This window comes from Pelodiscus sinensis, chromosome 13 (genome assembly GCF_049634645.1).
Source record: "Pelodiscus sinensis isolate JC-2024 chromosome 13, ASM4963464v1, whole genome shotgun sequence".
Lineage (NCBI taxonomy): Eukaryota > Metazoa > Chordata > Testudines > Trionychidae > Pelodiscus > Pelodiscus sinensis.
This window is the reverse complement of record NC_134723.1, coordinates 9530111-9554555: the sequence shown is the minus strand read 5'-3', so window position 1 is coordinate 9554555 and position 24445 is coordinate 9530111. Positions and strand designations below refer to the sequence as shown.

Here is a 24445-nt window from a genome sequence, read left to right as displayed (position 1 = left end):
GAGGTTATTTTTTCCAATGTGCAGTACTTTACATTTATCCACATTAAATTTCATTTGCCATTTTGTTGCACGTACTGTCTTTGTCAACTACTTTGATGCTATCTTTGTCAACGAACCACCGAAGTGCTAGAAGAAGGGCAAGATGGATCCCTGTAGCCTTGTTCCAACACAACGTAATCTTGCTTCAGAGCCCTCACATTGTGCTTCTGGCTGCTGCCCAGATCCAGTACTCCTCTCAAAGGCTTCCTCAGGGTCTGTGGGAAACGGGGAGAGTGTCGTGGGGATGTACGAGCCTCTTTCAATGTTGCTGATGTCAGAAGACCTTCAAATGGAAGGAGGTGTCTCCTCTTTGAACAGCTGCAGGTGCTTTGATCTGACTATTATTTAGGAGTTATTTGAGTATTTGTGAGCAGTTAAGTCAGGTAAGAAATAGCACTGATGTTTTGTGCATGTGTTTGCTTTTTTTAGTCAAGGCTTCTAATTGCTATCATATTTTCATTCCATATACCTGTCAACTGCACCAGTTTGGCTGGCGTAGTCCTGTTTTTATATTGTTGCCTGCCAGTAAAGCAGCATAAAGAATATTGTAATAGTTTATTTGTTGCATGATGTTCCCCTACCGATATGCTGACTGCTGAGCTTGTCAGTTTCCTCTGTATGTGACATAAGCTGTTAACAGGTGCAGAGAAGGATAGGCAGGCATAAACTTTTAACTTGCATAACAGACACAAAGAGAGTCTGGAAGCACAGCAGCTACAAGAAATGCTGCCATCTGCAATGAGATATTCAAAACATTGATTTCTTCTGTCCCTGTGTGTCTCTCCCCACCTCCCTCCTGAAAATCATCTAGCCCATTGTAATATGTATCTGTGTGTTTGCCTGTATACTGACAGTGAATGTTATTTAATTTGGAAGTAAAGGTTTTATGACTCTCCATTGAGCTGAAGACTTGAGTCAAGTCAGTAATTAAAATCACAATATTAATTGTTTTTTGGTGATCAAACTGAAGGTTAACTGGATTCACACTGAAGGAATGGGAAAGGTGATATTGCAGAGTTAAAACCTATGGTTAGAGTTGCTCATTGTAGTGCAATCAAAGCATGTCATTTTGCATCTTTTTTTTAATATTGCCTTTTCTTTTCAAGTTTTTTCTCAAATGTGGTCCTGTCATATGTAAAAGATTTGGGCCCTGCATAGGTTGTGTGTTGGCAAGCTGTTTATTAGGACGTCTGATAAAGAATGCAGGGTTGTGGCAGCCATTACTCACAGGCTGACGGGAGAATCCTAAGGAAGACCAGGCTCACAGTCCATTGTCTGGCTAATGAGCCATCAGCCCTGTCTAGCTTTTTGATTCTTGTTCCTGAAGAGCTGGTTGTGGGTGACATCCAAAATAGCACAGCTGAAATGCAGATACATGGTCACTATTCCTAACTTCAGACACAGAAATGATAAGGCATACAAATTGGACACTCACATTTGGCAAATCATACCTTTCCAATGATCTCTCATTTGAGCCATCTTACATAAAGTTCATCTCAGTGATGTCATATCCATGTCATAAGCATATTTGCATAAATACTGCTGTGTGGAATGTTATAAGTATTTCCTAGAAAACCTGGGACCTTTTAACTGCATCACTGCCCTGCACCTCTTCAGCCTCTGTAGTGTGCTCTGAAGTTCTGGCAAGCCACTGCATGGTAACATGCCAGCTGCACGGGCCAGGGAAGTACGTGTGATTTTTTTTTTACAGGCCCAGTATATTAAGTAGCTGTTAAAGAATGGATGTGTGCTCTAACATCCAGTCTAAATGTCAGTGCAAGGATGCTCAGGCTGGCACAACAGGCAAGCTCAGTGGTATCTGAGCACCTCAGTTGATATCCCAAGGGGCAACCCGTCACAACAATATATATTGCATTTGAGCCGAGAAAATGTGTCCTTTAACAGATAGCCTAATAAACTGCTTGCAAACGGATACACATTTTCACCCGCAGACTGCAGATAGCAAATTGTTTATCCCATGAAAAGTGAACACCACAAATTCCCTACCTGCTCTGTTTTAGCTTCTCCATGGTTAATATTACTGTAATCATTTTGCACCTGAATATCATTAAACCCACAGAGATGTGGCGAGAAATTAGACAGATGGTGTCAGTTCCTCATCTCATAACACAGTAGAGCTTGGGATTCATCTACAGAGCAGAAGCTATGCATGGGCTGGCCTACTTGAGCCAGCTTGCATCCAAGTTAGTGGGCATGCCAATAGCAGTGAAGACAGTGTCGAACAGGCTTCAGCTTAGGTAGAAGAAGCTTGGCATAGGTTCTGGGCACATAGTTGGTTTGCTAGTCTGCTCTGAAATCTCCATTGTGCTGTTTTAATTGGCACTTACCTGCTCTAGTTGGATTCATGCCAGCTTGGGTTGGCCTACCCTGGGCACAGCTTTATCAATATGGACTCTTTGGGGGTGAGGATGGTCAATGGTATCTTTGGACCCCTTGCTTAGTTCTAGCCCAGATACTGGTGTCATGGTTCCACCAAGTGCCATCAGGCTACAGGGGATCCTGTTTCTTGAGCATGGCACCTCCGCCAACAACCAGGAAGGGATGGCGGTTATAGCCACATATTTCCCTACATAGAGTGACCTGGATTGGCTGGCTTTAGGATCCTTTTCTGTTGGGCTGTGTCCAGACTCAGGGTTTTTTTCAAAAAAAGTAGCCTTTTTTCGAAAAAACCTCACCTGCGTCTAGACTGCAGCCGCGTTCTTTCGAAATTAAATCAAAAGAACGCGGCTTTTCTTTCGATGGCGGTAAACCTCATTTCACGAGGAAGAACGCCTTCTTTCGAAAGTTCCTCTTTCGAAAGAAGGCGTTCTTCAATGTAAATAGGGCTTCTTCGAAAGAGAGCATCCAGACTCACTGGATGCTTTCTTTCGAAAAAGCAAGCCGCTTTTTCGAAAGTTCAACGTGCAGTCTAGACGCTCTCTTTCGAAAGAGGCTCTTTCGAAAGTATCTTTCGAAAGAGCCTCTTTCGAAAGAGGCTTACAGTCTAGACATAGCCTTGGAGAGTGACACAATGTGGCTGAAACAAAATCCAGAATCAGGGCCATCATTCACATCTGAGTGGATTATGGCATGTATCACTAAAGCGGCAAATACATGTTAAATAGAGTTTGGAATACTATGTTGGAATACTAAAATAAACATTATGCAGGGTGCCCTGTGGATGCTTCAATAGTTTTGACTTTGTGTCATGTTTATTTAAGCAGTTATGGTGGTCGCCATTAAAAAGTCAATATTAACAAGAGATACCACAATGCGTGTCTACAATATCGCCCATTATTATCTGTTCTTACTACAGGAGAATACTGTTATATCACAGATACAGTTTTAGCTGTAAAGTATAGATATTGAGCTCCAAAGTTCAAATAGTTTTTCTAGTTGAAGCACCTGTAATTCTTTTAAAGGTTTTTTTTTTTAAGGTTGAACCATTAGCACTTGATGGAGTGAGCTGTGAAAAGCACTGCACCACTCAGTCCTATTTTGAGCAGATTCCCCTCCTGGGAGGATGCCACTAGTTACTCCAGATGAATTAGACCTAGGCTCTTGGGACATAACATATCTCAGCTTTGCACAGTTTTTCACTGAGTTGAAAGGGCTCTTGGGATGGAAAAAGCAATTTTCAATTGTAAAACACTGTTCTTCACTAATGTGTAATAATGTGAACATTTCAGGTGAACTTCTGAATATTTCTGAGCCTGAGTAAAGCTGGAAAAAAAGCCCCAAATATACTAGTTTCACATTGGATGCTAGTTTCACAGCACTCTGCTAAAGGCAGTTAACACCATGAAAAGAATCCTGTGGGACTTCCCAGAGATCAAGATGGCAACACTCTGTACACTTCTGCACTGATTGTAAATGGGAAACTCCAATGACCTGCTTCAGAAACAGTCCCTCCCCCATCCTGAAGCTGAACAAGTATTCAGCTCATGAAGTAAAACATTTTCTGCTCACTGAATCTATTTGAATGTCTTGAATTTTTAAACCTTTGTTCAATCATAGCTGCAGCTGCAAATCAACAGGTATTTGCAGTGTGGGGAGGAGCAAATGAGTGTGCTGGAAAGAGAAAAAGATGAATGGGATAAAAAAACACAGAAAAGACACAAATTAGGACTGTTTGATTCTCAGTCCTTCTTCAAAAAGATCATCATAAACAAACTCGCTTAAATTATTTCCCTGTGAGAAAGCAGAATGTTGCACTTGCTAAAAACAACTGCATCTTGCTTCATCCACTTTATATTTCTCCAATAGACTTTCCTCCCTATCATATATCAGCTGTCGAACTCTAGAGCAGGAAAGCTAGCAGTTTTACAGATGATGTTCTGCTTTGCCATTTTTGATTGCAATTGCATCTGACAGCCCATGTTTGCCTATCTCTGAGATCTTCACAGATTAATTTCCATCTTGGCACTGAGGACCCACATCAGGCTATTAAATATACAAGGACGCAGTGAGCAAATGCCTGTCAGCAACCTGAAGACACTTTGGGTCTTGAGAGCCTTTAGAGACTTTGTGAAGTGACAAGAAAAGAAGATACTGCGGTTAGCTATGCCTGGGGGTGAAGTGTGGGTACTATTATTGTATCCTTACAAGCTGGAACAGGATTTATGAGTGTTTCTACCCAACGCTTACTCTTTGCTCTGATGGTATACAATGCCTTTTCCTCTCCCAAAAGCTGTTTCAACAGAAAGGATAATAAATACCACTTATTCCCTGTGAAACTAGAGGATGCTACACATAATATTTTCTGTTGCTGTTTAGACCAATGATGAAATTGTAAATAGTACTGAGCAGAAAGTGCCCTACAACAACATGCTACAGACCAATAGATATGTCATACAATGAGAGAGTTCTCTTCATAGCACAGCAATATCAACTAGGTCCTCTAACTTGCACGTAACATTTTCAAAAAGGTTACTGAGTTAGTAGTGAAAATCCAGATCCAATTTCTTGAACTGTTTTCTATAGCTTTTGAGATCTAGGTATAGCACAGAGACAGGCTTGATCTTGCAGATGGATGGATGCAGCAGAGTTAGACATCCAGGCTGCCTTAGTAAGACCTATCAGCTGCTTTCCGTGTTAAGGAACATGGGATATTGTTGGATCACCTGCAGAACCTGGCAATGTTGGATGAGTCTTGCTTTTAGGTGGCACTATTAATCTCTTCAGAGAAGTATCATGGGATATGGGTATTTGCAATAACCAGCAAATATAAATGAAGTTTAAGGTCTCATGTCTCGGACCTCTGCAGTATTAGAAATGGGAGATTTATGCTACAGGAAAAGAGAAATACTCACCTGGTGTGTCAGAAAGTAATTGCTTAAACTGCAGGAGAGCCAGGGATGTTGGACTTGAAATTCCTGATAATGACAGCATTGGGAAGCTGGTAGGAGCCCTTAGTATTAGTACAGTGGTATAGTAACCTACTGATAAAATCATTGTGCTTTTTATCTGGAAAAAAAGAACACTGTTAAATTTCTAAAGGTGGCTGCTTTTGCTACAAATATCAGCAACCTTGCCATAGCAGTGAGGGTGCTAGATTTTGATGGAAAATGTGAAGGATCTTCTATAACTTTTCATTAACTTCCCATATTAACAAAGTTCATTAATAATTAACTGATGCATTCTGTCTCCACAAAGCAATTTTAGTGGCACTGCAAATGCATTTTTGCATCCCTTTCTTTGATACCAATAAGGTACAATGCTTGTTTGTTGCCAGCTAAAGAGAAAACCAGTAAAAACTCCGTTCTTACAAAAGACAGACAAATAGTTTACTAAAACTCCAAATCTTGGTTGGAAGTGTGACATTTATCATGTCCTTAACTGTTTTGACAAGTTGTGCTGACGGCACAGAGCAGTGATGCCTTTGTGTTGTACCTTGTTGACCACAGTGCTCAAGTGCTGGGAGTAAAACCAACTCTGCCATTTAGTTGTGTGAAAAGCTGACAACCTGTTGCTGGGAGGCACAAGGCTAATTTGGCTGATGTGACAGTGGTAACATAGAGGAGTTTGGCAAATCTATTCTGCAGTTCAAACCCATATCTAACAATATGAGTGAAACTTTTATCTTTATTTAAGAATTGCCAAAATCTGTGGCATCCAGGCCCAGAATTGCTACCTGGATGCTTTCTTTATGAGCTTACACAGTCCTACCAAAGGAGAACATGACTTTTTCAGAATATTGCCAGTACCATTAGTTCCCATGCTCAGAGAAACATAATTGTATATTGACCAGAAACAAATGTTTGATAGAAAGACAAGCTAGCCTAAATATCCAGTGCTGACAAATTATAGATGAGCTACTGAGTTAGGTAAAGCAACAGACTTCCAGACTGTTTAGATCTGATGTGGGTTGGTACCCAAAGCTAAGCAGGCAGACTGGTTGTATTCAATCTTTGCAGCTTCCTTCTGGGATCTTGTGGGCTTGCTGCATCTGGCCACAAGGAGGACGATATGAAAGGAAAACAGCGGTACAGATGGGGCCTCCAAATGCACTAAAGAGGACTCTCTGGAAGGGCCATTTTAGAAACTAGAGATACTTGATTCTTCAAAGGCTAGAGAGCTTACCAGCAACCACTTAGTGCCTTTTTGGCCCAGATAAAAGGATCTGCAAGGCCTCAGCAGGACAGTGTTTTCTCTGGGCACTGGGGCTGTGTGAGAGTTTGCAGGGAGCGAGAGGACCTAAGAACCCAAGTTGAGAGTGAAGATAGAAGGACCAGACTGGGAGAATCCCAGGAAGCAGCAGCAATGAATTAAATCAAGCCACACATGGCTGCTGTTTATAGGGGTTCTGGGCTGGAACTCAGCATAATGTTCTGCCCCCCCCCCCCCCAACAGCCATAGGTAAAGTGGTGTAAACCCCAAGAAAGAGCTGGAGCTTGAAAAAAGGGGCTGCTTTTAAAGTTCCCAGAGCTGGAGCTGAAAATTCTAGCTCAGGCAAATAGACTGCTTATTGCTTAGACGTTTCAATACTCCAGATGTGGCTCATTTGGACTTCGTTACTTGGCTGGAGTGCCAAGCCACAGAATACTCACCAAACCTGGCTGGTAGCTTGCAGGAAGCACAAGGGGTGGGAGAAGATCACAGTGAGACACTGAGGAGATGTTTACCCCTATAAAATAAAACTCTATCAGTGAAAGTGAGTCCAGTGCTGTGAAACTACAATGGGTTGCATGCAGGAGAAGACTAGATACAACATAATTAGGGAGTGCCAGCCAGTAGATGCTGCTCTTCAATTCAAGCATTTCATATGCAACAGTGGGTAATAATTTGTTTACTCAGGGATTTGATTAGCATTTCTGATGCATAACAGATATCTGGCTGGAGGATGTTGCAATTCTCCCTCCTTTAATTTAAGCCCAGATATCTCCAGACAGTTTGCTGGTTCATATGAATCTAAAGGCCTGGGAGAAGTTCTGTACCAATGGGTCTTGAATCTCATCTTAAAAATAGGAAGAAGTGAGTCTTCTGCCCTAAATAGGTTGTGAAAGTTTGTATATCTTTTATCAGAGTCCCATGACAGGATTCAGGAGAATTTTAAAGAGAGTGTGTTGCCCGTAAGTTCCACTACCAGCGGATTTCCATGTAAAATTCAAGCTTGTTCTTTTTGACTTGTAAAGCCCCTAAGCTGTTGGACTCTGGTTACCTGAAAACTCTCTTGCTATCCTTGTGTGATGTTGTTACAGTTACAAACCTGTTTAATGCCTAAAAAAGATTTGGAGAGAAGGTTTTTTGCTTCACCATTGGTACTTCAAAGTCTGGACATTCTCATCTTTAGGACACACTGCAAAACTTAGCTTTCTCCCTCCACCATTTATTTCTGAAAGTGTGAGCTTGATTGGGTGCCAGAGTTTGTTTTGGAATTGAAAAAGTGTGTAAATGTTCTTTTTTCCCACTGTCTATGAAATGTGTTTGCAAAGGAAACATTTATTGTTCGTTACATGCCTTGAGATTCTGAGATGCAAAATGTGTTTGTGAGTACATGTGGGAGGTATGTGTAGACACACACACAAACAACAATAAAGAATGAACTTACATCAGCATGGATGTGAAAGGGTGAGTCTTTAGGGTCATTGAACACTGTAAGAGTGCCCATTGTATCAGAGTTTCAGAGATACCTATGTTAAATGACTTTGTGCTGTTCCACTGTGAAAATTCATTGTGCTCAATTGCCCTCAAAATTTCTCATTTTTCACCTGTGTTGTTGCAGTCTACTGACTGCACATTGGGCTGCAGTACAAAGCATGTAGGTACATAGGTTCAGGACCTCTAAAGGACTCATTTTATATTGCCAGCAAGGTTCCTATGTGCTTCTTATTTACTGAATAGAGCGTTTCTATATCTAATTTTTATATTTATCACACTTTAAAAGGTGTGAAATAGGTTTCACCAAGCTAGTTTAAAACTTGGGAGACTTCTACACTACAATGAAGTACAGTTCTCTGTATGTCATATGTCAGAAGTACATAACAGCAGGTTGAGAAAAATAGGTCTATCAGGCTTTGGCCTCTGATCTCTAATAAGATCTCTGATTCAGAGAAACCCAAAGTACATCAGACCCTTTCAGCTTCTCTCTAATTCTATTCATGACTTGACGGAAACTGCCAGTAACAAAAATTACATCTTTGGCTTGTGACTCAATGATAAATCCATACAGCCCTACAAGAGTTGGTTAGGGTTTCTTTTTGTGGTTCTATATGTGAGCACCTATCCCTGACTCTTGGTACCTTTTCAGAATAAAAAAAAAAAAAAAACCCACAAAACCCAAATCTTTTAATTTACTAGCAGCACTCTCTAGACAAAAATGATCAGAAAACTGATATGTTTACCTATCCCCTCTACTCACCATCCCCCAAATCTCAAGAGAGTAACCGAATATGGCCATGTGCCCTTCAGTTAAACAGACTCCATTGATGCAAAGGACTATTTTTCTAATTAACCAAAATAATTTTAGCTTGATTGGATAAGCTGATCACAACTACAGCAGTATTCCATGAGGTGAGAAGTGAGTGCTGTGTTTGGAGGCACTCAGATATTATAAGTACCAATATAAGAACCTGCTTGGTAGATAGGTGCATTCTCACAGGAAAGTGAGTCCTGAGACACTGGGGCTACGTCTAGACTACGCCTCTCTGTCGACAGAGAGATGTAGATTAGGCACATTGAAATTGCTAATGAAGCAGGGATTTAAATATCCCATGCTTCATTAGCATAAACATGGCCGCCGCTTTTTTCGAAACGGAGCTTTTTTGAAAAAAATGGCAGTCTAGATGCAGATCTGTCAGAAAAAAACCCTTTATTGACAGATCCTGTATTCCTCAAAAAATGAGGTTTACAGGATCTGTTGAAAAAGGGTTTATGCTAATGAAGCACGGGGTATTTAAATAACTGCTTTGCTAGCTATTTCAACGTGCCTAATCTACATCTCTCTGTCGACAGAGAGGTGTAGTCTAGACACAACCTAGGAATGTAACTAGGTCAGAGTAGACATGGCTGAAATTTCCGTGTAATTTCCAGGTTGTAGACTTACAGTTTAGTATGGGCACTGTGTCTAGCACATCTGCTATGGCAAATAATGTCACAGGATATTTAATGACAACAAATGCTTAGGAGGAACTTAATTTTGTTCACAGTCGGAAAGAATGCCAGCTGCATAAGTTCCTCCTATCGTCTTGCTAGGACTTTGATTCGATGTAGTTCAAGGAGAGGAAAGCTACTGAATCACCACCACTGCTTCCTTCGGAACCAAGGAGCCCACTGGGTCTCACTTATGCAAGTATTGGTCCAGCCTGATATTACTTAGTTTGTGAGATGATATTATATGTCATAAGTAGATAAGTACAGTAATTAGATAATTCACTAATAACTAGAAATCAGATTTCACGTAATGATGAAGGTCCTTTTGTTAATTTACCTTAAGTCCTCTTTGCACTGCTGTGCCAGTGGTCAGGGTCTTTAGTGTAAATGAAAATTTGGTCCTAAAATTCTATTTCAGAGGGAAACAAATATGGACACACTCATATTACATTTTGATCAATAGTCTCTTCGATCTATTTACTCTCCCTTCATGCTGTCCCTGCTCTGTGTGAATCTATAAGTCATCCTTTTACCTCCAGGGAAAGACAGGTGTTACTCTTAGCTCAGCTCTTTTAAGTAAAACCTAATTCCGTTTTTTCCTTCTGAAAGTTGAGTTTGTCTTTTCTCTCACTGACTCAATGATTTCGTCTAGAGGACTTTGTGAAGAAATGACAATGAAGAGAGAATTCAGACAAAAAGGAAAACAAACACCCCTCCCCGCCAAAAATCCCACAGCATGGACACTTCAAGTTTCCTATTATCACATGGCCTTGCTTTACCTATAGACAAGTGAGAGAACATGCCATTCTTTATATGCATTCAATCTTTAGACTCTCTGGCAACTCTATCAGGAGTGGGTTTTTTAATGACTTTGGAATTAGACTTGAAACTATTACACCAAGTGTTCAGTTCCTCATCTCCTTTATATTTAGTCTCCATGGGTTCCTTTTCAACTATACAACACAAAATTGGCTTGTGCTCTGAACCAGGGACATGGGACAATTGCACACCAGGGTGCCTCTAAGAGGCAATGCTTCCTATCTCACAAGCCTAAAGTCTGAGTACAGCAAAAAAACTTTTATTAAAATAAGGGAAGTAACTCAGCCTTTCTTTGGGACCTTATCACAAACAGAGCTTATAAATATAAACCATGAGCAAAAGACCCACCCCCAAGTAAGTTGGTCCTTTTCCTTCAGGTTCTTAAACTCAGCAACCAAAAATCATGTTAATACATTCATCATGTAAATACAGGCAGGGGACTGAATGGCTAAGTAGCAGTTCTGCAGAAAAGGACCTGGGGATAGCAGTGGATGAGAAGCTGGATATGAGTCAACAGTGTGCCCTTGTAGCCAAGAAGGCTAATGGCATATTAGGGTGCATTAGGAGGAGCATTGCCAGAAGATCTAGAGAAGTGTTTATTCCCCTTTACTCAGCTCTGGTGAGGCCACATCTGGAGTATTGTGTCCAGTTCTGGGGCCCCCACGATAGAAAGGATGTGGACGCATTCGAGAGGGTCCAGCGGAGGGGGACAAAATGATTAGGGGGTTGGAGCTCATGACCTATGGGGAGAGACTGAGGGATTTGGGTTTGTTTAGTCTGCAGAAGAGAAGAGTGGGGGGAAGGGGTTGATAGCAGCCTTCAACTTCCTGAAGGGAGGTTCCAAAGAGGATGGAGAAAGACTGTTCACAGTAGTGACAGATGGCAGAACAAGAAGCAATGGTCTCAATTTACAGTGGAGGAGGTCTAGGTTGGAAATTAGGAAAAACTATTTCCCTAGGAGGGTGGTGAAGCTCTGGAATGGGTTACCTAGGGAAGTGGTGGAATCTCCATCCCTAGTGGTTTTTAAACCTCGGGTTGATAAAGTCCTGGCTGGGTTGATTTAGTTGGGATTGGTCCTGCCTTGGGCAGGGGGCTGGACTCGATAACCTCCTGAGGACTCTTCCAGTCCTAGGATTCTATGATCCCTTTTCTGCACCTGTCACATTACTGAATTGGAGGGAAGCAGCCAGATCGCTGCTGCACCCCTAGGTGGGGGTGTTGGCCCCAGAAATTGGTATGAAAGGGAGCCATGTGGGGTATTGAATGGGAGTTTATTGTTTGTTAATCTTATGTACGCTATTTATGTGAGTGTATAATGTCTGTGTGTGTAGGTAGGAATCTGTAATCTGTGTGGAAGCTGAATATTTCTCTGAATGTGGTTAAGCATGGCTATGGACAGGCTGAGTAGCAAAGCCCTGTGGAACAATGGCTCTCAATAGGCTATGGACACACGCAAAGAATGGGGTTTGTCATCTGAGGGCAGCCAGCAGGGAACATAGAGATTGGCCTCTGACCAGGTGACTTGCTGCATACAAGAAGAGGCCAGGAAGGAGGTATAAAGAGGCCATGCGGTCGATGCCATTTTGTTCTCAGCTCAGCACTTCATCCCAGAGGCAGCACTGCAGGGATTGAAGAGCCCGGAAGACCTGTGAACCCATCCTGACCGTAGGATGTGCAATAAGAACTCTTAAACCAGCAGCTGCAACATCTCTGCTAGAGCCTGCATCGAGAACTGGGAGATTCGGTGCATGTAACGTACTGTACTTTAATAACCTTACTCTCAGGCTTTTCATTCTTGTAATAATAAACCTTTAGATATAGATTCTAAAGGATTGGCCCAGCGTGATTTGCGGGCAAGGTCCAGAGGGTAAATTGACCAGGGATCTGTGGCTGGTTTCTTGGAACCGGACAGAACTTGTTTGGGGTAGGTGGGATTGGGTGCTAGGACCCCCCACCTGTGTATAGGCCCGGGGCCATCTGGGGCACGGATATTGCTGGGGTGTCGGAGGGGTTTTGCTCGGGAGGCTTCAGGCAGGCAGCTGAAGCGCTCTGTGGGACTGGTTTGTGGCCTGTGTGGAAAGGTCACCAGTCGGGGGCTGTAAGAAGCCCCGGATTCGAGCAATTCGCCCTGAGCGGATGCCCTCAGCTGTGCCCAGACACGGCCCGGTCCGTCACAGCACCCCACTTACAGTACAAGATGTACAGTACAGTTCAAAGGTAGATCTGCAGAGTTCACATCCCAACCTTACTCGCTCTGTGGCACAGGTACTTATTGGCCATTCCTCTCTGCCATGCGCCCTGCTGGCCACATGCCATGCCTCTCTGCAGGGCTATGCTCTGGCTGGTCTATTGCCATGTCTCTCTATGGAATGCCCTACCACCTGACTGCTGAGGTGTTGTCGGGTCCTACATCTTAGCACGGCTCTTAATGATTTCAGTTGTTACTGAGCAGTCTTTTGCATTAGAGACACTGTCACAGAGCAGGTCTAAGAATTAGGTTATCAGGGAGTTCGGTTTTGTGGGAATTAACAAAGCTATCAACTGAGTCTAAATTAGTTCTTTTAGTACATAGTGGAGAGAGGAAAGGCCAAATGATGTCCTCATCACAAGATAAAAGTACCTTTTCCCCACCCTCTCTCAACTCACTGGGCTTTGGTATCCATGTCAGCTGTTTAGTCAGTCCCTCAATCAATGTATGCCACGTACAGATCTGCTGCCCTTGATTCACACAACAAGGCTAACAATCTTTTATTACTCCTGCCTCAATAATATGATAGTTGGGATCCAACACTAGCTGAAAATGATAATTTGGGCAAGCAATCCCATCATACTGAGCACCTAAGCAGGGTGGGTATGCCCGTGCAAATGAGATCAACTCCTGAAGTCCCTTTCCATGTTCATCACCAGGGGTATGTCTAGACTACATGGCTCCGTCGACGGAGCCATGTAGATTAGGTTTCTAGACATAGGAACATTTACATCAAAATGGCTGCCACGCTGTGCCGATCAGCTGTTTGGCGGCACAGCGCAGTAGTCTGGATGCTCCATGGTCGACAAGGGAAGCCTTGTGGAATGAGGTTTATTTAAATCTCCACTTCATTTTCCTATGTCTAGTAAACTAATCTACATGGCTCCGTCGACGGAGCCATGTAGTCTAGACATACCCCAGATGTCTGGGAATAGTTCATTCAGACTCTGCTTACATACATACAGGGAACTTTTCAGATATGTAACACTACGTTTACTTTTACTGAATTTCACCATATTACTCCCAATTACACACTCTTAGGGTACATCTGCACGACATCCCTAGTTCGAACTAGGGATGCAAATGGAGATGACCAAAGTAGTTAATGAAGCGGGGATTTAAATATCCCGTGCTCCATTAACATGATGTCGCTGGCGCGCTAGTTCGAATCACAGCTGATTCGAACCAGGAAGTGCGCTCCGGGACGCGGTAGTTCGGACTAAAGCCCTTAGTCTGAACTAATGTTACTCCTCATTTTTCGAACTAGGGATGCAGTGTAGACGTACCCTTAGACTGTGCATCTCCCTGCTTGATGTTTTTTTTTATCACTGGTACAGATATTAAAAGTAACAAACACATGCTTGAGCATAAGAAAATATCAGTTTAGCCTGTGAGTGACAATTTGTAGGAACATGGCATGGCCAAAACTTAGCCTTGAGGTTTAATGTTGTGTTTGCACTGTAATTCATAGCCAGATTGTGTTTAAACCCAAGCAGGCATTTAGCGACAGGAAATGTAAGTTTTGATGCATGTGTGTGCAGGCAAAACTGAGATGAACCCAATTGTCCTCTATGCAACCTGTTAATTATTTGCTACACTTCTGAGGATTAGATTCACAGTAAGGTCTTAGAGAAAATAGCACTGATACTCAGTGCAGTTGAGGACTTGTAATAAACAAACTGATTTAACAAAGCTATTAGCAAAGTTGCTAATGGCCAGTTTCTTTTCAGATAACAAAACTACTCTAAAACCATTCACTAGAATAAAATCTTAGCATGTCTTGTAATAGTTCACACAGTACAAGGCATTCTGCTGTGTATTTTTATAGTTCAAAACTCCTCTATTCTCTCATTGTGTCTGCTACTTCTTTTTGGAATTACATTACATTATGAATATCAGAAAAAAAACCTACCAAATTACACAGCAGCACCACAATTAACGTTCCAAATAGCATTCCCATTATAAGTCCAATTGCCAGCCCTTGGTAACTGTGCTAATTCATGTTCTACTTGTCCAAAACCTGGAATATTTTTTTTTCCAATCTGGTTAGAGTAGGCCTTTTTTTTTGGCACACTTCAATTGAAATTAATACTGAAATAGTGCACCTTGATATGAAATTTGGTTACAGACTATTCAAAAGGGCTACGTCTAGACTGGCCACAAATTCCGGAAAAGGGATGCAAATCAGGTAAGTCAGCATAGGGAAATCCGTGGGGGATTTAAATATCCCCCGCGGATTTAAATAAACATGTCCGCCGCTTTTTTTCCAGCTTGGGGAAAAGCCGGAAAAAAGCATCTAGACTGGCGCGATCCTCTGGAATAAAGCCCTTTTCCGGAGGATCTCTTATTCCTACTTTGAATATCCCGCACTTGATTTGCATCTTCCCGGCTGGTCGCCATTTTTGAAATTTACAAGTTCGGACTAACTGCCCACGTCCACATGTGGCAGGGACCCAGTAGTTCAAAATAAAGCCCTAGTTCGAACTACCTGTTATTCTTCCTGGAATGAGGTTTAACAGGTAGTTCGAACTAGGGCTTTATTTCAAACTACCGGGTCCCTGCCATGTGTAGATGCGGGCAGTTAGCCTGGACTTGTAAATTTCAAAAATGGCGACCGGCTGGGAAGATGCAAATCAAGCATGGGATATTTAAATCCCGGGCTTGATTTGCAACTTGGAATGCCTACATTAGCCTCCCTAGTTCGAACTAGGGGGCTAGTGTAGATATGCCCTTAGATTATAATAGTAGTTTAGCTTCAAACTGAAGTGTGGCTCGAGTCTGAAAAGTGAATGAAAATAGGTCCCTTTTTATTCATGAAAACTGTTCCTCTTGTGGTTAGAGCCATATCTGCTGACTGAACTGACTCAAATAATGCTTCTTAATTCTGTTAGTCCTGCAAAGGCAACAGTGTTAAGTGAGAGTGAATTGGATTCTCTTCCTTACAATGGATCATCAATTGATTTGTTCCAGTCAGTAATACTGTCCAGCATTATGGACAGCAGAGGACTTGCACATATCATCTAGTGCATAATTTGCAAACAGTGGGATGACACATCACTAAGAATCCTATTTGGCCTAAAGAATTTGTATTGCTGTAGATGATCTTTGGGGAAAACATAGCCTGACTCTCAGACTTATCCAGGATTGTGGAACCTCACATTTTTGCAGGTTCATTTCTGTACAGTCTTTACCTAAAGCTGTAGGTCCCTGGAGTTGCTTCTTCCTTTGACCCTGGGCCTTAAGGGGTTTGAAGTATTAGATATGTCCTTCATTGCACACGGAGTTAGAACTGGAGGACACCTTCTTTACACCCTTCTTCTCCTTCCAAGTGTCACTATGGGTATGTCTACACTACCCCCCTAGTTCGAACTAGGGGGGTAATGTATGCATACCGAACTTGCTAATGAAGCCCGGGATTTGAATTTCCCGGGCTTCATTAGCATAAAGCCGGCGCCGCCATTTTTAAAAGCCGGCTAGTGCGAACCCCGTGCCGCGCGACTACATGCGGCACGGACTAGATAGTTTGGATTAGAAGCCTAATTCGAACTATCTAGTCCGTGCCGCGTGTAGCCGCGCGGCACGGGGTTCGCACTAGCCGGCTTTTAAAAATGGCGGCGCCGGCTTTATGCTAATGAAGCCCGGGAAATTCAAATCCCGGGCTTCATTAGCAAGTTCGGTATGCATACATTACCCCCCTAGTTCGAACTAGGGGGGTAGTGTAGACATACCCTATCTTGCTTTATCTTTGTATCTCTCAGTGTGGGATATCAAAAGGATTTTTGACAGTATCCCCAAGCAGCTGACCTGTGCCTCTCTGCTGCTGTGAGGTATTACAATGAATTCAGTGACTGTGTCAGGTTGTGCTCCCTTAAGGGGCTCTTCACCTCAGGCCCCCTATCTGGACTTTTGTAACATAGGAAGAAAAACTCAGGTGTATTCATGTATTTGTAGGCATTGGAATCATAATACACGTTTATATTGGCCAAGAAACAACTTAAAGATAGTGCCTCTATTCTGTACTGTTGTTTGCTACCGAGTTTCATCAGTTATTTGGCTTTAATGCTGTACACTTTCCTTATTACAGTATAAACAGTAGGATGTCATTTTCCCTATTCCTTTCCAAAATTTAATCCAAAGTGCATGGGTTGATCTTGGAAGTTGTTTATTTGTCAGAACATGACATGAAGTAACAACATCTTTTTTTTCCCAATCTGTTGCCTTGGGATTTACATTTTGTGGAGTAAAGACTTTTCCCTTGCAGAGGAAAAGCTTGATTCTTTTGTCTACTCTCTTGCATTTTCAAGTGCAGCACAGTGGGTAGCATAGGGCTTTTCATGGTGTAGTTATTTAAAGCATTAATATTAAATGCTTAGGACCCTGTAGTGACTGCTTACTGGTAAATGAATGGAGTATTCACCCCTCACTCTGAATTCACCCATTGTAACTGCATACATGTTGCATTACATTTGCACTTAAGTTCCCTGTGTGATTTGCATGCCAGAAATGACTGTATATCCTTTCGGCTTTCAGTGAAAGTAAGGGTGCATCTACATTGCACTGTTATTCCGGAACAATGGCCATTATTCCAGAAAAACAATTCTAGTGTCCACACAGCAATTGAGTTCTTTAAAAAAAATCAACATAACGAAGGGCTTTTTCCACATTGGTAAACCTCATTCCACGAGGAATAACGCCTCTTCTGAAAAAGCTCTTTTGGAAGAGGGGATGTGTGGACACTCCTCTGCTACTATGAAATAGCTCCTCCCCAGGGCAGTTCTAAATTATTCCTCCCCAGTGACTCCTGGGGCTCTAAATCGAGGCAGTGAGTCCTCATTAAGGAAGTCTGCCATGGACTAATTTGGAGGCTTCCCTGTAGTGTGGACATTCTATTTTGAAATAAGCTATTCTGGAAGATATCTTCTCTGCTCATATCCATTCAGAATACTGCAGTGATTATTTTCCTCATCCAAGACTTTGACCATGTCACCCCATCTTTGGATGCTTCCTCTGGCTCTTCCTTCCCTATGATATCAAACATAACCTGTTTTTATTCACTGTCAAGGTCCTTTATGATTTGCCTCCCTCTTCCTACCATCTCTCATTCCCTATTATGTTGTGAAAGCTGACCTCTAATCAGCCTATGAAGCCAGCCTCCATCATCCAACTGTTAAATTTGTAAACAATTATCTTTGTAATTTTTCCTGTGCTTCCTCACAGGCATGAGAAGTTATGCCCATAAACATCTGCAAATCAGCCCAGCATGCACCTTCACATTATCCTCAAAACTCTCCTGTGCTATATGGACAATTTTTTTCTCAATGGTTGGGCTGCTGGTGTGCCGAAATAAGTGCCTTCATGCTGACAAATATGGGTTGGACCTCCCTGGTTTGGCACCCTTGGGACCTGACTGGTACTGGATGAAGTGATTTTGCCAGACCAGGGGAAAGTCATTTCTGCCCCACCCTGCCCCCACTTCTCCTCTGCTACTAGCCCCCTCTGCCATGGCCTGTTCAGATCCTGCCACTGGCCCTTCTGCCTTGCTGCCGCACCGGGCTTCCCAGTCCCACCTGCAGGGCTTCTAGTTGCTTGCCCTACACTGGGACTTTCCGATCCTGGAACATCTGTGGTCTTGCTGGACTATGGATGTTGCCAGACTAGAGAGTCCTAGTTTACAGAGGTTCAACCTGTAGTGTCTTATTTCCTTGTGCTTCCCCATCAATGTAGGTATAAGAGCGACAGTTGCTTTTATACTTACATTGTAAGCACCTTAGGACAGGTAGTGGCTTTTTGTTCTGGCTTTGTACAGTGCCTAGCTGTACAGTACAGTGCCTATGTCTAATTATTATTATTATTATTAATAATAATAATAATAACAAACAACAACAACAACAATAATAATATAAAGACTGTTTTATTTCTAAAACCATATTTTATGTGATATATGCATTGTGGATTTTTTTAATGCAATGGGAAACCAGAACATTGAATTGGTTCCTATAGAGCCTTTTTTATACATCTTAATGAATACGTTAGTTTGATTTAATTACGTAGTGTCTATAGTATTAAAATATTTTCTTTTAACTCTTCTGAGCAGTAAATACACTATATTCAGTAATTCTGTGGTTTGTGGGCTCATCCATTATATTGCATTACTGCTGCGTTTTCTTTTTTCTGGTCCAGTTGTGAATCCTTTTTTATTGTCTTTTTATGTCTGTCGTTATAACATACCTGAAACAAATCTGAGTAGTAAAGAACTATGCTAACCTACAGTCACAAGATTGTTCATGCTCTAGTTGTTAATGGATTGAGTCATCATTCTTCAGGTTTTTCAAAAGATGTCAATCACACTTACCCGGCGAGCAACAGAAAACATCCAGGTGACACCTGGGAAGGAAGTGTTCATTAAGATATATATTAGAATCTGAGCTGGAAGCATCTGTGAATCAAGTCTGGCTTGTACCTTGTGCTTCTGGCCCAGCCCTGCTGCAGGCTGTGTGCATTTGTTTATGAAGTATCTTAACAGGTGTGAAAATTCAACTTTTTTTCTGTTGTTAAACATCTGTTTGGCACTCTGGTGAGTCTAGAAAATATAAAACACACAACATTAAAATGGGGGTAAGTACTGTGAATATGCAGGGGTGCAGTGCAGCAGGTTTGCTTTGTAATTTTGGTGGACTCTGATCAAGTCATCTTTATGGGCCACATTGAAAAGGGGATGCTGCAGACACAGAGCTGTCCTAAAGATTCTTATGTACCCCATCCCTGATGCTATGCCAGTCTCAAGGTTTTGGTCCTTTGGGGACTATCTACAGGTGAGGTACATTAGAGAAGGTTGAGAGCAATATGGAACTTCAAGCACCCTTGAACTTCCTTCCTCTGACTTGAATTGTATCCATTACACAGCCAAAGAAGTCACATTGACAGTTTTGTCCTTTTTCCTCCTCCTGTGATCTAGTCTATGGACACAGGAGTCCACAACCTTTGGCTTATGGCCCATCAGAGTAATCTGTTGGTAGGCTGAGACATTTTCTTTACATTGACCATCTTCAGGCATAGGCCCCCACTGCTCCCAGTGACTGCAGTTCACCATTCCTGGCCAATGGGTGTTGTGGTTCTGCAAAGACATCGTGGACACTGCTTCCTACAGCTCCAGTTGGCCAGGAATAGTGAACCGCACCCACTGGGGAGCTGCGGGGCACTGAGACTGTGGATAATCAGCCTAAACAAAATGTCTTGTAGCCTGCTAGTAGATTACCCTGATGGGTCTCATGTCAAAGGCTATTGACCTCTGGATCATCGGGAAGAATTTGCAGTATGGTTAATATTGTTTCACTAGCACTTTGCCTCCTGTGTCTCTAGTGATGCAGCTAGATTTCTATTTGATTGGAAATCGGGAGTAGCCAGGTCATTTCTAAATGCACACCTCCAATTTTAATAGCACAGAATATCGCTGCAAAATCAAATGTGTGAATGAGTAAGGTTCCATGCCATTAAAATGTTTGAGATCCCCATGGATCATGTGAAAATCAGTAGTTCCCAGAGATAATCTTTTTTTTTAATTCCTCTTTTTTCACCTCTGTTTTCTGAATAATGTAAAGATTTTAGTCCTTGTTCCTTGCTTCCCTGTAGACTGTCTCTTTGCTTCCCTGTGGATTGTTCTTCAACACAAGAGGTTGCTTCAGGATGGATAATGTCCTACAGCAGTGGAAAATTAAACATTCTATTTTCCCCTGCTATCACACCATCTTTTCCTTTTATGATGAGGGAGGATTGGATTATGTTGTTTTGGTTGTGTCCCTTAAACACAGCCTGTGATACATATCCCCCACCCCTTACTTTGGAGATCAGAGAGAAGTCCCTTTTTGGATGTTACTGTTCATTGTCAAATAAGCAAGGTCAGGTGCTGCTGTTGTTACTGAATAACTGCTCCATGGGTAGCAAATCTAATTTCCATGTTGATGAGAATATAACTTATGTATAATTATTTAATGCTAAATATTTGCTAACACAATATAGTGACAGTGTGTGTCAGGCCTTTTATTTCCCTCTGCTTGGAGACATCAGCGTTCTGTCACCTCCCTGCTCAGGCTGCGCTACCAATTATATTTAGTCCATCAGAGCCCTAGATGGGCCAAGAGCAGACATTGACCAATCAGGATCTATTCGGCCACTGAAGAAGGCTTGCTGGCTTCTTCTCGGCTGCCTGAGGAAATTCTGTGCCAAAAAAATGCACACAATATTTTAAAATTCTGAAATGTTCTATTTGTCAATAAATAAATGTGGAGTCTTCAGAATAGTACACAGGCTGCCATCTGCATGGATGTGGAAGATCATCTTCCAACCAACCACCTCTCTTCTCTCTGGGACAGTGATTTGGTGGTGAGGCTGCACCCTACCCTGACAGAGCGCAAGGGCCAAGTCTTCCCTAAAACACTCTGGTGAGGCCTTGCCCTTTATGCCGGGTGCACCAGATGTTGCAGTCAGGCTCACCCCAGCAGGGTACAAATGTGGAGGGGCTTAGAGTTTGTCAGAAGCTTCTGGGTGTGGGAGGCTCAGTGGGGCATCTGGATGCACAAGGGCTCACTTGGGAAGTTCTGGGTAAAGGGACATTGGAGCTGGGGGGGGGGGGGTCCAAGTGAAGGTGATTGGAGCTCAACAAGGGTACAGCTAGACTACAGGTGTCTTTTGAAAGAAGCTTTTTCTGGAAGAGATCTTCTGAAAAAACTTCTGAAAGAGCATCCACACTGCAAAAGCGCATCGAAAAAGTGATCTGCTTTTTTGAAAGATAGTGTCCACATTCATTGAATGCTCTCTCGCATGTAAGCTGTGATTACAGTAAAACTCCAGTGGTCCAGCATCCATTGGTCCGGCACTCCTGATGGCCCGGCACCATTGGGAACCCAGAAGTGCTTGGGGGCAGTCGGACAATTGGAGCTGCTCTGCCCCCGGCTTCCCCGATTCAGCCGCTGCTGAAACTGACCAGCGGCTGATTCGGGGAAGCTGGGGGCAGAGCAGCTGGGGTGCTGCCAGGTTGTTCCCGCAGCACCAAGGGACGCATCCCCCCCATTTCACCCCAGACTCCTCATAGCCCCCCCTTGCAATGTCCGGCATATCTGATAATCCGGCACCCCTTGGGTCCTAAAGGTGCCGGATTATCGGAAGTTTACTGTACTATGGACAAAGTGGCCACCAGGACACCTGTTCTTTTTCCTGGAGACCTCTTCTTTTGAAAAAACTCTCTCTTCTGCATCCACACATGCCTTTTTCCGAAAGAGATCTTTCGGAAAAGGCATTCTTTCTTGTAGAATGAGGTTTACCAATGTCAGAAAAAACCCTGCGTTCTTTCGATTTTCTTTCAAAAGAACACCATAGCAGAGTGGACGTAATTGAAGTTTTTTGGAAAAATAGCCATAAAAAAACCCTGCAGTCTAGATGCACCCTAAGTGTGAGGGGCTTAACAAGCGATTTAAGTGCTGGGGAAGTTGGGCTTAGTGGGGTTGAGGGTCAAGGTGCAGCTTGTTGGAGCTCAGTGGAATGTACTTAGGCAAGGAGAACCTGCAGTACCAGGCTCACCCCCAGAGGGGGCACATATAACATCTCTTGCTGTGTTTCAGGATGATCTCTCAGGAAACTCCAGGGGGTAGCCAAACTAGTCTGTACAGGTAAACTGAAAAAACAACAAATAGTCTGGTAGCACTTTATAGACTAACAAAACATGTCATCTGAAGAAGTGGGCTGTGCCCACAAAAGCTCATGATACCATCTATATGTTTTCTTAGTCTATAAAGTGCTACCAGACTATTGGTTTTTTTTTTCAGTTTCTCAGGAAACTGGTGAATACAAGTAGCTGGCTCATAAATCAATCAGGTCTGTGTGACTATCAAGGATTATTCATTGCCATAAGTTTAGATTTAGGGATGGTTCATCATGACTCATCTGGAGCTTGATGTTTTCTCCTATTATTTTTAATATGGCCTTGCTCACAACTGTCTTCAATGAAAGGTTTGGGTTTTCTTTGTGGGAGGGGGGGGCTGTTTGGGTTTTTGGAAAGCATCTGATTATTTCAGAATAAAAGCAAACTGTTTTAATTATATATGTAGCAGTTCAGCAGAAAAGGATGTGGGAATTAGTGTTGAGAAGCTGGATATGAGTCAACAGCGTGCCCTTGTACCCAAGAAGGCTAATGGCATATTAGGGTGCATTAGAAGGAGCATTGACAGCAGATCGAGAAGTGATTATTCCCCTTTATTCGGCACTGGTGAAGCCACCTCTGGAGTATCACATCTAATTCTGGGGCCCCCACTGCAGAAAGGGTGTGGATGCATTAGCAAGTGTAGGGTGACCAAAATGATTAGGGTCCTGGAGCACATGACCTACGAGGAGAGGCTGAGGGATTTGAGCTTATTTAGTCTCCAGAAGAGCAGAGTGAGGGGGAATTTGATAGCAGCCTTCAACTTCCTGAAGGGAGGTTCCAAAGAGGCTGGAGAAAGGCTGTTTTAAGTAGTGACAGATGGCAGAACAAGGAGCAATGGTCTCAAGTTACAGTGCGGGAGCTCTAGGTTGGATATTAGGAAAAACTCTTTCATTAGGAGGATGGTGAAGTACTGGAACAGGTTACCTAGGGAGATGGTGGAATCTCTATCTCTAGAGGTTTTTAAATCCCAGCTTGACAAAGCCCTGGCTGGGATGATTTAGTTGGGATCGGTCCTGCTTTGGGCAGCAGGTTCGACTCCATGACTTGTGGGATCTCTTCCCACCCTAGGATCCTATGCTTCTATGATTCTATGTAGAAGTGGATTAATAGGTAGCTTATATTTGTCAAATTACATTAGGCACAATAGGTAGGTATTGTTGCTTTACCATGAGCCCTGAGAAGGGAGACAGCATACAGCTGCATTTTCCCAGGACACTTGGAATAACAATTCAGTCCCGCAGATATTGCTGGGAGGGTGGCGGAGTGGGAGGGGGAGGGGGTTGTAATCTGCACTAGACATATACCTTCCCCTCTACGGTGAGTCAGGGGGAGCTCAAGATTCTAGTCACTCTCTGCCTCCATGCAATCAATTTGGGCTTGTGACAAACTTTTCCAGAATCGAGGATGCTTAGGACATGAGAATTATGTTTTCTGAGCTAGGAGTAATTCAAGAGTAAGTCTTTAAATGGTTTGGGAAAACTCTTTCTAACATTTTATGCTCTATAGAGACCCAGTCAGTCACTGGGGCATCGAGGTCTCTGAAGAAAATTTGAAAAAAATTAATAAAATAAACTGTACAGATATGATTAATCTGGAAGAAGCCTTTAATCAATTATTAATTGACTATTCAAGTCAGCACAACATTTGTAAAGATCAAAACCCAATTTCTGACAACATATGCAAAGTTTTACTTTTGAATGTAATAATATATTCCCAATCTGTTGTTCGTTAAGGTGAACAGCTGTGAATTCATTAATTTTCCTCCAAGCTTGCTGCACTGCAAACTTCATTACATTTACAAATTTTCCAAACAATAATCCTATTACAGGTTTAGTTTGTATGACATACAATGCATAGACAGCTTTATTAACATGTTTATTTTTTTTGTTTAATAAGTCTTTGCTGTGTTGTCTCTCCACCATGGTACTGGGCCAGTCAGATCATAGCAAAGTGTGAGACATGGAAGTCATTTGAAAAAATTGGTCACAAAGTCTGCAGTTTCATTAGTTTAAACTTGAGAAACAACATAACATATGTCTTTTGGGAGCAATCAG

At 42.5% G+C, this 24445-nt stretch overlaps 1 protein-coding gene and 1 long non-coding RNA gene across 11 annotated transcripts in view; one reads left to right on the top strand and one right to left on the bottom strand.

Annotated features, from left to right (window-relative positions):
• PCDH11X (protocadherin 11 X-linked) overlaps nt 1-24445 on the top strand; it is a 1146051-nt gene that overhangs the window by 728592 nt on the left and 393014 nt on the right. Inside the window, exon 6 of one of the 10 annotated variants that reach the window (XM_075940736.1) lies at nt 3729-4898. The exons of the other annotated variants lie outside the window; for them this stretch is intronic. Within the exon in view, the coding sequence (XP_075796851.1) occupies nt 3729-3740 (12 nt within the window). The 3' untranslated portion in view covers nt 3741-4898. Of the gene's footprint in view, nt 1-3728; nt 4899-24445 lie in introns of those variants that run through there. 10 annotated transcript variants of the gene reach the window in all.
• LOC106731746 (uncharacterized) overlaps nt 1-24445 on the bottom strand; it is a 193170-nt gene that overhangs the window by 131169 nt on the left and 37556 nt on the right. The window lies entirely within an intron of this gene.